At 39.2% G+C, this 15362-nt stretch overlaps 1 protein-coding gene across 1 annotated transcript in view; it reads right to left on the bottom strand.

The window, feature by feature from the left end:
- The window catches only part of DPP10 (dipeptidyl peptidase like 10), a 244139-nt gene that overhangs the window by 195326 nt on the left and 33451 nt on the right, over window positions 1-15362 (bottom strand). The window contains exon 2 of the mRNA XM_058840442.1: window positions 21-135. Within this exon, the coding sequence (XP_058696425.1) occupies window positions 21-135 (115 nt within the window). The remainder of the gene's footprint in view (window positions 1-20; window positions 136-15362) is intronic.

Genomic DNA, 15362 nt, shown 5'->3' with positions numbered 1-15362 from the left:
AAAATAAAGAAGTAGGTTACCTGGGGTTAAAAGAATGACTGACATAGTGATGAGTGAACAAACAACTAGAATCACCAGCAGCGCAATAGCAATTCCCTTCCAGTTCCTCTGCGGAGGGCTGTTACTTCCAAGTTCCTACAGGAATGGAAAAAAATGAAATAAAAGGAAAAGACCACGTTTCATAAACATACATTTCCAGAACTATTAGTGTTAGGAAAATTGCTCTGTGCACATTCATAATCACAGCACGGGAGGTGATCGTGATCCCTCTTTCTCAATGGTACACAGAGTCATCCAAAGGTGTAACTCATGCTTTTTTAATAAATCTCTTTCTTCTTTTTTTAAATATATATGTCATTTTGTACTCCTAAGAGACAATCAGATGATCTTATGCAAGCTGTCCAAAATACAACTGGTGTTAAAATGTCCTGAACATAAACTTCAGGACAATATCAACTAGCAGTTTATAAGATAATTACAGAAATGAAATGCAGCAATTTACTGTAATTCTACCTAACATGGTATGGACCATAAAGGTTTAAATACACATCCTTTTTAATGCACACTATTAAACTTATTTGTAATAGAAAGCATTAGCAAAACTGCCTGAGGCTGCAAGTATTCCATCTGAAGCTACAAGCTCTTTTTCTCCATGCAGTAGATCAACTGTAAACTGCTCCCCTATTAGTTATAAAAAAACAACAGTAGCTTATAACAAATGTTAAATGAATGTTTCTGTAACTACCAGTGCACTTAAGCCTACATCCTCTGTGGTTACACATTTAACTCCTGCCAGGCACCATTTACATTTTTTCAATAATAGCACTGCATTGCCCACATTCATGGTACAGTTTGAGACCAAACGGCACATAAACATCTAACAACACAATGACAAAACTAGTGCAATTGTCTCTTACAAACCCAACTTTCCCTCACAGAAAACAGTATTTTTTCTATCTAGATTTGGCAAGCAAAAATGTTTCTCTACCACAATTACATGTGTCTTTAGTATCTCAAAATTAAATGCTATGGTAAGATTGCAAAAGAAAACCAAAAACAACAAAACCCACTGCCTGCTATGTTTTACAAACTTCCAAAAGCATGGTAAAATTTACTCACATACATATTATTTCATTCTGCATTTCAGGGTTATAATGAGTGTGAAATGGGTAAGTCTCAACAGAAAGTGGCAATGTTCTTGTGCCTTCTTGGCTCACATACACCACTTCAGCATCCACACCACCCACAGCAGCAACAGTGTCTTTAACTTTTTAATGTTGTTTTCTTTTAGCCCCTTGTAGGTTCATTTCCACATGTAAATGACAGATTCTCTCCCTGGTCCTCTTCTCCAGAAAATAAAAGGGGAATTGCCCCACGCAATCTCCAATCAATCCCACAGGGAATTCTCACACCAGTCCTAGCACGTCACAGCTCCCAGCAAGGAATGTCTCCACTTCCCCAAGGCATCTTCTGCCCATTGGACCCATCACCCTGCCCAGCCTGCCAGAGATTGCTCGTTTTGGAGATTTTTAGCCCCAGCTGAGTGGCAGAGCAGCCATTCTGTGTCCTCAGTGCCTCCCCCAGCCGTGCTGGTCAGCACAGGAGCAGCTCCCTCAGCTGAGGGGTGCCAGCCTGCCTGGCCCCACACCCCAACCCCGGCGATGGTCCCGGCAGCCTGGGCTCACCCTGTCCTGCAGAACCTCTGAACCCTTTTATTCTCACGGGAATCAGCTCCTGGGTGTTGACACTGCCCCGTGCCAGGCAATGGGTGATGCTCAGCACAGGATTTGTGGCCAGTCCCTCCCACACTGAACTTCTCAATTTCCCGGGATCAGCGTGTGGAAGAACCTGATTACCACAACCCACAACACCTCTGAGATACCTGGGGGGGTTTTACTGAAGTTCAGGACTCCTGTCTTCAGCACTCAGGGGAAAAAAATGATGTTAACAGGAACTCCTGGCACCTGTCTCCTTTCTCCACCCCATTGCCTCTGCTTCCCAACCACTTTCGAGCCTTCCTGCTTCCCTCATTTTCTTTCCTACCTTGTGAAATACTAATTACCACAGCCTGTGTAGCCTTAGACACGGGTCTTCAAGGCCTGCATGAGTTCTTCATCAGCCCTTTTGGTGATCCCTAGGTTATGAGCATCGTGTGGTTCCACCCTGTCTGGACAGCCCTGGCCACGCTGACCTTGCAGGGATACACAGCTTTTCCACAAAAATACAGAATTTCTGCATCCTGCAGGTGATCTCGGATCCAAGCTGTTATTTTCCCTTAAGAATTATCTTAAAGTGCTAATATCACAGCCTAGGAAACACAAATTCTAAACATCTATTATTCTAAACATCACAGTATTAGCCTGATTTAAATGACACCTGACAGATCCAGTTTAAGAGCTAGAAGCTCACAGAACCAAGTGGGGATGAGAGAACTGTAGTTCCCCTCAGAGCATTGTGAAACTCTATTCCAAAGAACCGAATTAAAATGATAGAAGCTGAACAACTTGATGAATGTACCAAAGCCTCTAAAAAATGTCCCAAGACCTCATTATTCACAAGGTTCTTCTCTGCAGACATGAATATTGTTCAGTTTCTAAAAATAAAGCTTCATTTTAAATACTTCTGCAAATTGTGCAGGGAGTATATCAAAGAAGTGAATCAAGTACTGAGCATACAAAGCTTATTGGTACCCACAGTGAGAAAGAAGAGAGTTTCCAGCTAGCTGAAAACTTGGAGACTGGCATAAAAACAAGGATTTGTCTCAAATTAAGATATTTGGTTTTAATATTTGGACAAAAATTACAAGTTATATCAAATTATTATATTAGAAATTATTAAAGGTCATGATGATGTTTTGACATTGAGTGACAAGATTCTCATAAGACATTTATGAAGTTACTGTACACAAGCAATATTTGATGAAATATTAGAAAAGTTACTACAATTAAGTGAATTCATAGCACAATCACTATCGAGGGCATCTCCAATTAACTTTTTCAATGCTAAGCAATGCAACTCTTGGACTGTAACCTACAAAGTTTTAAAAGAGTGTAAGCTGCATCTCTTCAACAATAAAATATTTTTAGCCTTGTGCTGCTTTTCAAAATGGCCATAGGCAAAAGGCAGTTAAATAGATCTTTGGACAGTGTATCACTGGTAAGGCAGAAACTGTGATTTCTGAGTGTGACATGAAGATAAAGGCATTCAAGAGAAAACATCACAGAGAGCCATAGAATGAGAAGCATTTGACACCATGGAGTTTCCCCATAACTATCTGCTAACTGGCACATAACAACAATGCAGACACAGATGGAGATTTAAGGATTTAATCTTCTAAATACGCTCTTTTATTATTGTGGTTTGAAAAATTACCAACTCCTGAATATGGTGGTTTATATATAATACTACCTATAATGTGATTATAGATTTTACAGTCTAACTCTAATGAATCAGAAAATGGCTGTGCAAAGAATAATACAATTGCAAGTTTTCTCATTATTTATAGTAGCTTTCTCACAAACCATTTAATTGTGCTGTTGCCAAAAACAATCCTCAAGTAATACATATTTCTGAATGCAATTTTTGATTGAGTTACTTTACTAAAACACACTTTGAGTTACCTTACTAAAACATAGCTACGAAGAGAAAAATGAAACACTGCATGAACAGCACAGTGTAGACCAGTGTTAGTGATTCCAATGGCTACTGCTGCCAAATGCTAAAGACCACATTTACCAAGGGCTCACAAGCACTCACCATCAGGGATCTCAATGCATGCAACCAAAGGACAAAGCCTAAAGTTTCTGCTCTGTGGTTGTCTCCATTCAACCTCTGTTGAAAAGACCCCCAAAAGACTGTTCTTTCAAAAGCATGTACTACATGTGTGAAACAGCATTACAGAGGCTGCAAATCCTGCAGCAGTAACCAAAAGAAAGGCTCAACCAAAAACCTGCAGAGACTGGTTGTGGGGGGGAGGGCAGGTTGAGGAAAACATGAGTCACTCCCACCCTTCTGCATCCTGCTAAATCCCACTCGCCACAAGGTATTTCAGAGGGAAATGCTGAAAAAAAAACATATCCAGCAAATATGCAAAGCAAGTATAACTCAAATAGGCTGAAGCATCTTTCTCTCTCCTTTTCTAGGCCATTTTCTAAATATATAGTCCATCTCCAGACACAGTTTACAGGCTGATGATGAACTGATACACTATAGGCATGAAAATCCTCTAAGCAGCAGCAAGATATGGCTTTGAATATCACAGTCTATGACAGAGAATCATAAATGGTTTAGGTTGAAAGGGATCTTAAAGATCAGCTCAGTCCAATCTCCCTGTCTCCTTCCACCCAGACTGGCCTTGAACACTGCCAGGAAAGCCACAGTTTCTCCCAGGAACCTATTCCAGTTCCACACCCTCACAGTGAAGAATTTCTTTCTTATGTCTAATGGAATCCTGTCCCCTTTTGGTTTAAAGCCATTCTCCCTTGTCCTGTCACTACAAGCCCTTGTAAAAAGGCCCTCTCCAGCTCTCTTGAAATCCCTTTAGAAGATTTAGGGAATGTCCTTCTAAAGTTTTCACAGAGTTTTCACTACTCCATGCTGAACAGCGCCAGCTCTCTCAGCCTGTCTCTGCAGGAGAGGTGCTCCAGCCCTCTGAGCATCTTTGTGAAGTCCTCTGGACTCCTCCAACAGGGTCCACACCCTCCTCACCCTGGAGGCCCCGGAGCTGGATGCAGCTCTGCAGGTGGGGTCTTGGCAGAGCAGGGTAGAGGCAGAATCCCCTCCCTCCCTCCCTGCTGCCCCCAGAGCTTTGGATTCAGCCCAGGATGCAGCTGGATTTCTGGGCTGCAAGTGAACGTTGCTGGGTCGTGTTGAGCTTTTCATTCACCAGCACCCCTAAATCCTTCTCCTCAGAGCTGCTCTCAATCCAGTCCCTGCCTAACCTTTATTTGTGCTTGGAATTGCCACAACCCATATGGAGGACTTTGCACTTGGCCTTGTTGAACTCGAACACAGACCCTGGAGGCTGGAGGGTCCCAAGGATGTGATGTGGGACAGTGCCAAAAGCCCGGCACAAGCCCATGGCAGGTGCTTTTCCCTGGTACACCAATGCTGTAACCCTGTCCTAGAAGGCTGTAGCCTCATTCAGGAGTTCTGAGATCTTATTCTCTCTTTTGGAATGAAATACAGATTCTATCATGGGTGTTTCATATTTAGAATAAAAACACTATGAAATTGCATCCATAATGGCTGAATTACACAAGACTGTAAGAAGACCTGACCCAAGTTCCTCTTACAACAAAGAAGTAAAAAAATAAAACTAAATTCCATCAGATTTATTCAATATAAAAATTATATCTATATTATGTATATATTATATATATATAATATATTATATACCTATTATATATCTATTCTATATATATTTATTTAATATAGAAATATTTTGTATCCCTTGACACAAAAATGCAAGCACATATTTTAAGTAGTATTGGGGATACTGATTTGAGAAAAAGCATCATTTAGAATTAAGAGACATAGTAGAAGAATACACAAAAAACTTTCAAATATTTCCATATTTTTACCTGAATAAACTTACAATCTTTCTTGTAGGCAGCATAACCAGAAAAAAATCACAGCTTCCTCCCTAAAGCTTGAGTTGCACAGTTTTATTGTTAATCAATGAGGATAAAAAGTCTTTCAAACATAATTTTTCCAACAAATGTGTACAACTAAGGCTGTTGTAAGAGAACAAAAGGTCAGAAAATATTGGCATAACATTGGCATTAGTAAGTCAGGTTTCTGAATTATCCTAACAGCATTTTCTGGATTTCTTGGAAAACTCTTTGTGTAAACCACAGTACAATTTCCACCATGGAAATAATGCCAGAAGCAAGAGGAGAATGAATGCCTGGTGGAAGCAGACACGTGGAAGGGCATTGCCTAAAGCCTGAGGACTCCTGAGTGCCTCTGCCAGGCTTTTCCAGAAGCCATTGGGTATTTAAAACACATCATCCCCTTCAGGAAAAGTGAAACCCAAACTTTCAGAGACAAGCTGACCCTGAGAGCTGGCATTTAACCAAACTGCTTCTCCTCAAAGAACTCCTGTCCATGCTGCATCAACCCAGCTGATAAATGGTGAGATGAGCCAAATGCAGAAAATATGCATTTCTCTATAAAAATTAAGAACAAGAATTCAAGCAGGTTCAAGCAATTCAGTTGGGTTCAGCTCAAACTGAAAGCAGAGATTCTGCTGTAATTTCTGCAGTCCAGAGTGAACTTTACCAGGCTGATGTGCCCAACAGCCCAGGTCTGCAGATGCACATTGGTGCTTACCCCTGGACTGTGGTTATTTGGAACACAAAACCCACCAGCACTGAGCTGCAGCAGTGCCTCCTGCTCACCTGGTTTTGTGTTGAGGCAGGTGAAAGATCTTAGAGGAGCTTTGGGCTGTAGCAATTTGGGGCTCTGGCAGTTTCTGCCAGCATGGCATCTTCTGATGCCTGGAATAAATCATCTGCTTTCTTTCATCTCTTTTTTTTTTTTTTTTTTTTTTTTTTTTTTTTTTTTTTTTAATGCTGTTCTGTTACCAGAACAAAGCCTACAGAGAAAAGCACTAAAGTGAATCACAGCCCCCCCCCTTATTTTGGCAAGAATTTCAGGGGCAAAGTGCTTTAGAGTAGGAAAAGCAAATGTAATTTGCTTTGCAGTAGGAATGAGAATGTCTCACTCTGCACCTTAGATGTAATCACAACAATATCACTTCATTAAACTCTTGCCATTTGCATTCCCCAAACATAAAGAAAAGGTGTCAAATGAAAAAAGACGAATAATTTCATGTCACATTTCAGGTGTTTCAAAAGACAGACTCAATACACTTATAATAGAAAGATTGCAGTCTTTCCAAGGCTCTTTATAGAGCTGGGCTTGCAACTGGTATTAAGTACTACCTGCCCTGGGTTTGCAGTGTGCTATTTGAAGGGAAATTACCCCAGCAAGCCTTCTGATTTTGTGATTAAGTGATTGTGTCCATTCCTTTCCTGCTGTTTTTGACTAATCCCATGGCCTAGATAGCAAGAGAGACTAAAAGACAGATCCACAAAGTGGCACAGGATAGTTCTAATCCATTTGCATAAGTACCTATCATTTTCATCCCTCGTGTTCCCTTTGCAATCCACTGTGTTATAAGATCCTGTTGCTACAGTTCTTGTCTCAATGATTATGGTCACACAATTGCTTTCCCCGGTCAATATCTTTATTCATGAAAACATTGGCACTTCTTTTCAGAGCCACTGTAAAATGCCACTTTCAGAGGAATGCAGGATTCTGTCAGCTCTATGGATAACAGGCATTTTAAAAAGAGAGCAGCTTGTTAGCAATTACCCTGCTCAGAACAGGTGCAGGGTTTGGATACAGAAACAATCTGTCTTCATATTTTTATTTCTTTGGGTTGCACTGGTAGAACAAAGCATTCCGTTTGCACAGCCAAACTGAAAAAAAACCCAGACCAAAACAACTAAAACAAATCCAAACCCACCCCTCCTCAGTAAAAATAAACTAAAATAAATGTGCACATATATATAAATCATTCTGAGAATTGTTGATCACTCACACTGGTTATTAAACTTATGAAACATGTTGTGCTTTCTTTCAGCTTGATCGTTTTTGCTCTTAAGCAGAGAGAATTTTCCTTGGACCTGCAAACGCCCATTCATGAACAGGACTTTGGTTATTTGGGTTATTTTGGTATTTAGCTCTCTCAACACCCTTAGCTCCAAGTACTCACAAAGGAAAGGACCAGAAACATTGATGGAATCTATTCCCTGTATTATGGCCAGCATTAAGAATACATTCCACATCTTCCCACTCATTTTTGCAGTGTACCTTGTAACACTGAAAGACAATGAGCTAGCTATTACACTAGATAAACAAGTGAAAGCTTAACTTCTAAAGCATTCTGCTGAAACCCTTGTTCAAGGTCTAATCACAGCAGATGAGTCTAAACCTTAGGTCATTATTCCTGCAGGTAATAAATACAAAAGCAGAGATGGGTCAGCACAACTTACCAAAACAGTGTGGCACCTTCACAAGTGAAAATCTGTGGCCATCTGCTTTTTTTTTAGCTAACATAGTAGCAGGGGGGAAGTAAAATATCACAGTCTCAATATTAAATAAACTATGGAAAATGCAGGCCATGGAAAATACTGCCATTGTTGAGTAGCTGGAGCAGAGGGAATTTTGAATAAAGTAGCAATGGATGACAGAACTGGTTTGTATCCAAAAAAAAGGAGCAGTCACAATGTAGAGAGGAGCTGCAGCAGGCAGGGGAGCTCCTTATGCTTTTGGGAACTGAGCTGAATGCAAGGCACTCCAATGAAGAGGTGCAGTGCCAGCATCAGAGGCAACTTCACTGAGCCTCAGCATTTCAGAATTGTTATCCCTTTTCATCCTGTGTTCACAGTCTTTTATAGTTTGTTTCTAACAAAGTTTCAGAAGTAAAAATACTCTTTCTTTCCAGTCCAGCAGAAATACTTGGAGAGTTGGGGAGAACATCAAAGTTCTGACAAGACATGAGGAAGTTTCTTGGGACCCAGAAGAGCAGTGGGACATGAAAGCTACAGGAAGCTGCCTATGGGGACTTCTGCAAATTCCTGAGGATAACAGCTAATGAACAGCTGCTTTAATAAACAGCACTCCAACCTCCCCTGCAAATCTCACCTCCAGACACAGTGTTGTCCAGAGGAGCCTCACAACCTTTTGGGGGACGAGGTTCACCAACATCACTGCTCTTACTTCAGGTTTTGTTCCTGGTGTCCTCACCAAAGCCCCAGTGCTCACACTGTGCTGTGTGTTCTTCCCCTCACACCAGTCTCATCGGGAAGCTAATGAGATTTTTCTGATTAGGAAAAGCCATCTCTGTGTCTTCAGGACTGCCTGTGAGATTCCAGGGAAATAAAGCAAGTGGCTCATTTCCAGTGAGCCCATGCACCACTGGCATCTACAGGAAATCAACACTTCATTTGCCACATTTAAAGAAAATTCTTGGAAGTATTTTACTAAAGCAAGTAAGGACAAGGACAGGAAAAGATGACAAAGCATCAGGCATAAACATGATTTCATCCACGTTACTACAATGTAACACAAGAAGTCTGTATAAACACTGGCACAGCCATTTATGGCCAAAAAGGTATTTTCACATATTTCTATTGATCCTAAATTTAATTAAATGTCACAAGATAGTAAAATATGTCTCCCATTCTTACCATGTTAAAGAAAACTCCCCCAACCAAGTAAAACAACATATCTCAAGAAAAAGGAAGTTAAAAGATAAAAGAATACAGGCTATCCATGTTGCATACCTATAGATCTTTCTACAAATAACATGTATATATATATATATGTATGTATGTATGTATGTATGTATATATATAACAGAGCTGTTTGCTGGAATTTGTACTTTTCATTTCTCAGAAACAAAGTTATACCTTTCCTGATGGCTTGGGAAAAAAAAAGAAAGGCTTTAACACGTACTTTTATTTCCTGATATATTGGCAAGGTCCCATGACAGATGATTTTTAAGACTGACTTCAACAATTTCAGCATTAATAAGCAGTTCTGTTTGACAACACAACACTGCAGTTCACTGAAGGTTAGATAAACAACAAAGGTTACCAAACTGCAGCAATGTCATAAAGTCATATTTAGACCTAAGCAACAAAATTTTACAATTTAAATTTAAATTTTAGATTAGAAAAAACAAAATTGGCTTTTGGAATTTCTCACTGTTCAGGTATCTGTACACATGCTTAATTTTATGCCATTTAAGAGTCCTGGAAAATTAATCTGATAGAGACTTTTTTTTAGGTGAGTGAGATTAAATCAGATTTATCAAACTATGGAACACATTTGTAAAGGTTATTTTGCAAATTTACATCAGTATTTTTCTATTTGTTTTCAGATTTACATATAAATCACATGCAAATAAAACAAGTAGTTTAAATCCAAATGTGCTTTAATAAGACTGTGCACATAGATACATATACACATGCACATATCACTGAATATATAGAGACAAATATTATTCAAGTCAACATCCCTACAAATAAATAAAAATGTTAATAAAACAAGAAGTGTCAGTACCAGAAAAGGGAACACAAACACAGTCCCTGTGTTTAGAGTGATCTAAACCAGCAGAAAGTTGCATGAGTTTCCCAAGCTCAGGTGAGAATGGGAAACCAGCAACTCTTTATGTAAATATCTGTCAACAAAACTGTAGCAAGCAAAATTACTCAATCAGTATCACTGGACTCTAATTGGAAATTTATCACTTAGTTTTTCCCAGTCTGCTTCACCATTAAATTACCTGTTTTTCCAGGACATGGAATTCTATTGAAAGCAGTAGAATAGTATGATTCTGTGATCAGAAATAAAGATACGGTTTCTACTGCACTTTTTAGGAGAAAAAGACCAGAGAGGTGATCAGGAAGTTTGTAGATTTAATTCATTATGCTACATTATATAGAGTTAATATACACAAATATATATATATTATGACCCAGCAGAGCCAAGATCACATTTCACTTAAAAACAGTGTAAGTCCTCACAGCACTAAGGACATCACATTTGCCCAGCACTCATACACACATATAGAGCTTGTAAAAAAGCATTTATAGAAAGAGAATGGGTCACAAAATCATCTCTTTACATAAATTCCACTCAATTAAAAAGCAAATTTAGTACTAGGAGGAAAAAACCATCAGGAATTTCTTGGCTGTTTTACCGGATTCATTGATTTTTTCAGTGTGCTTTCAGATAATGTAAAAATCCAGCTTTTCTCTCCCTGCAAAATCATTTTGCCTAATGGCCAAAACTATCTTCCTAAAACACCTCAAAGGCCCTTTATCCATTAAGTTTCTTTGGGAAATGTGAGCCACCCAATAGGAGTCAAGGTGCTCCTATTGGCAAACTTTTCCAGATGCTGTTTTTACTCAAAAGCAAAGAAATGCATAGATACTGTAGGGACTGCTCTAGCAAAGCCTGGACATTCTAAGGAGCAACTCAAATGAACCTTTGATTGTAGGGATATTATTATTTTATTGTAGGGATAAATAATCCTTATTATAATAATAGTGCCCAGAAAGGCAGTGATGTTGTCAAGCACTCCATGCATGCTTTAATATTTTTACTAATAAAGGTGAGAGCATATCACTGTCTTAGAAATTTTGGCAGAAATCCATCCAAACTAGGAGTTTTGACTTAGAGAAAGAAATGAATGGCACTTTTCACTTTCTCCAGAGTAACATCTTCTTTCTGTCTGATTCCAGTGACAAATAAGGCAAGGATGATCACTATAAAACACATACTATCTATTTCTTTGGGGTTTCTTGCCATTCAAAAGTTAGAAGAGCTATAATTACAGTTCTGATAAACAGAAGAGAAAGACCTTACCAATGCAGAAGTGGGTATGTGCCTTTGGCAGAGCTGATACACTGAAGTGGGTGAAAAGCAGCCCCCTCACTGAATTTTCCATTAATGCACTGAAAGATGATCTCTTGTCCACAGATCCACTACTCACAACAGGCACTCAGCTCAAAATCTCTCCTTGGCTCTGAGCTTTAATATAAGAGCCAGATAATTCCTGCAGATCCATTTCAACTGCTCCTACTGAAATGTCTGGAGGCTATTTGACTCAAATGAAGGTGTTGAGCTATGAGACAGGCTGTAACACTAACACTTTTATACTACAGGCCTTAAACATAGTGGATTCTTTTGAGACTCCATGATTCCCCAGATTATAATTTAAAAAAAATATCAACCTTCATTTCCTTTTTCTAATTACTTGCTTAGTTTTTAACAAGAATGAATAACATATTCAGTGTGTACTCAAAAAACAAGCTGCTAGAATTCAGAATCCAGACCTATATGGCCAACTAAACAGAATAATTTAATTAATAAGCTACAAAAGGAATTTCCCAAATTTATATCATACAAAAATGGATTCACAGGTAATCTTGAATGTTCATAACATAAACCACTTTCAGAGCAAAAACAGGGGGAAAAAACCAACAAACAAAGCAAACAAACCACCCACAGAACAGAAGTCTGAATTTTATCACAGATAAGTAAGTGGCAGTGATGTACAAATGTATTTGCAAACTGATGGAAACTCTCCAAGAATTAGTTTGTAGCTAATTTACAAAAAGGGAACATTAACAAAAGTGTCAGTGTAGTTAATACCTGACTTTTGCGGGAAAATTTCCTTCTTCACATTTTGTGTTGATTTTATACCTGTGGGGTTTCTTCCTGTTTTCTGCAGCTCATAGCACTGTATGCTCCTTATTGCCTCCCGAGTAACTGAATCATCTTTTACATCCCTGTCTTCTTTGTGTAAACAACTTATGAAATTTTCTGGAAGCAGCTATATTAATCTTCTGAGACTGCAACTTCAGGCAGCTCTAGCTGTTCCCACAGGAGCCAAATTTTGGGGAATATTAAAAGTAGCAAAGCTCCTTGAAGCTGACCTGACAGACAGCAAGTGACAAAGGCAGCAGCTGGCTGCGAGCTGTGCCCGTGATTTCTGTCTGCAGTGGCCCTTGGAGGAAGCAGCTCCTCCACTCACAGCGTGTGGAGATGTGCAGCCAAATCCCCCTGGCTCTCTGCTAGGCACAGGGTATTCAGAATAAAAACCAGCACTAAAGGAGCTCTTGTGAAGCACCTTGAGTGGGAAAACAAAGCCCAGCACCTTCACTCCATCCTTTCTAACCTGCTCATCCTTTCTCCACCTACTCAGTCAGAATACATGAAAAAAAAACCAAAAACAAACCAAACCGGAAAACCCCAACCAACCAAAACCTAAACCCCAAGAGCAAAACAACCCAGAAGTGGCTCTGACAAAGCTGACTGGGACCCAAGTTGGTCTGATGGGCCAGCTGGTTGAAAATCTGCAGTTTCCTCACCTCTGCCCAGTGTCACTGCTCATCACGAGCCTTACAAATCACTCCATCAGCTCTCAGCAGCACAGGACCCAAGGCATTGTTCTGTGCACAGCCTGCTCACCCAGACTTGGCTGGGAGTTAATGGGGACAACTGCAGGGTTTTTTATTACTTTGTCATGAAAACTAAAGAGCTCAGCTTCTAAAATCCAATCAGTCATATTTGATGATGGAGAGCTATTTCCATTAGTGCTTTCTACAGAAGGCTTTGAGAGCAAAAACCAATTGCTTTCCACATATTTATAAAGTGAAATAAAAGTATTTGTCTCATCAGTTCACCAAGACTACCTGTCTACAAGGGAATATTCTGCAAAACAACATGATGATTTAATTACATGATGTTTCAGCATGATGCAGCAAGAGAAATTGAAGCAATACATCTTATAGGAAAAGAATTTGAAGTTTCTAATCCACTATAACAACTGGATATCTACATTGTTAAAATTGTTCTTAATTAAAATATATCAAAATGGTTGTTTATCTACCACAGTTGGAATGTAGTAAATGTTCTTCTGACCTAGGGAAAAAGTTTTGGTAGTAATTATTCCATTATTTCCCCTAGAAAAAAAGTATGCATACATTGTTTTATTTATAATTCATACAGCAAACAGGATTTTGCAACAGAATTGAAGTCTGACATTTTGACTTGGCAATTTTATTACCTATGTAATTTTATTCTGTGCATTTAGGAGGAGTGTGTACTTCTTACTACAAGCAAAAAGCTGGATTTCTTTTTATTTTTTAAGAATAAAGAAAAATGAATAAAAATAGCCAACATCTGAAAACATCCGAGAGGATAATGAAAAGTTTTGCAAAGTACAACTGCAACAACAGTAATTGTATATGTCAGCTTCTGAAACAAGAAGCTACTAAAAATATACAAAGTAATTCTTCTGGGTGCCCCTACCTTAGTGGGAATCAAAAATTGCAGTTTATCCAAAAGCTGTCTCACTACCACTCATTATCTACCCCCTGAATGTACCACCCCCTCTCTGAATATATCTGCATCAGTAGCCAGCACACTGCAAGGCACTGCAGTAAGAATGTTTTATTTTCTGGTTTTTATGCACTCCCTGTGGTGATTAGTTGCATATTTAGGTAACCCTGCAAGTGAGCAATGCAAGAAACCCTTAGTGCTTTTGTCAATAATTTATTTTAAAGCTGCAACTTCAAATATTTAAGGATACCAAGCAAAAAAAAAAGGCCATAAACTTTTTAAAAAAAAATGAGACCCGCTCCAATTCTCCCAGCCACTCAGTAATTACTGTGTTAATGTGTAGGTTACAAAGAAAAGAAAAACATTTTATTCAGATTACAAGTCGAGCTATTGTTGCAGGACGGAGGAGAAGAATTAAATCAATGGCACCTGATGAGGAAGGGCCCACAGGCAATCCTTGGCAGTTCCCCCAGTGAACACAGGCAGGATGCACATCTCCCCAAGCCCTCCACTTCTGCTCCAAACTGAAGGTGCAATTAGGAGTGCTCTGACTGCAGCCGGGCTGATTTGCACACTTCACCGGGTAATTAGGCAGGTGAGTAGAAGAAATCATCAGGACAACTAATTGTGGCTTAAATGTACAGTTTCTGAAATCCTTGGCAGATAGGAGTGGAGAGGCAGGAGGAAAAGTGGAAATTCTCTCAGCTCAAACAGCACAAATAACCATGAACAGCTTTACCTCCCCTGTGATCCCTTCTTTTGTTCTTATGAAAAAGATTAAGTTGTAATAAGGCCACTCTCATCTCAGAGGAGAATATCTTCATGACCCACATCTATCCTGACACCTGTACCTGCCCAGCCACTCAATGACAGCTGAGCAAAGGCACATCCAGGCACTGCCAGATGGCACCGACACATAAACGTGGATTTAAAGAAACAATGATCACGTTTTCAATTATAGATCCGATTTTCAATCATACACCTTTTATGGGTCACTGTCTTCTGAGATTACAACAGTAATTTTCACACCTGAAAATTAGACTGATAATCACAGGATGGGTAAAACTTCATTAAGTCCTTTATCAGTTATAAGTGGCTCTGAACCTGACTGCTGTTTAATGTACCAGGTGACAGAGATGATACAAGGTCAAAGGAGAATAAAATGCATGGAGTATGGGAAATTTCCATCACAGAAGCACCATGATCATCTAAAAATGAAGAGAGGCAAAATGTGACTATGTAGTGCAGTTCAACTTCTTTTTTATTCTTATTTAAAAGTTTTTAATCTTAATTGTCAGATTTCTGTCCATGTCTCTAGCCAAACTGGTATCATGGTTGTCTTATACCAAAAGATGGAAAATTCAGGGAAGAAAAAACCTTAGAAGACAAAACACACTCAGAAGTTGAAAATTTTCTAAGACCAGCAAATGTAGGTG

This window comes from Poecile atricapillus, chromosome 5 (genome assembly GCF_030490865.1).
Source record: "Poecile atricapillus isolate bPoeAtr1 chromosome 5, bPoeAtr1.hap1, whole genome shotgun sequence".
In the NCBI taxonomy this organism is placed as follows: Eukaryota; Metazoa; Chordata; class Aves; order Passeriformes; family Paridae; genus Poecile; species Poecile atricapillus.
Note: the sequence above shows the minus strand (reverse complement) of the source record. Positions and strands in the feature narration are given on the sequence as shown.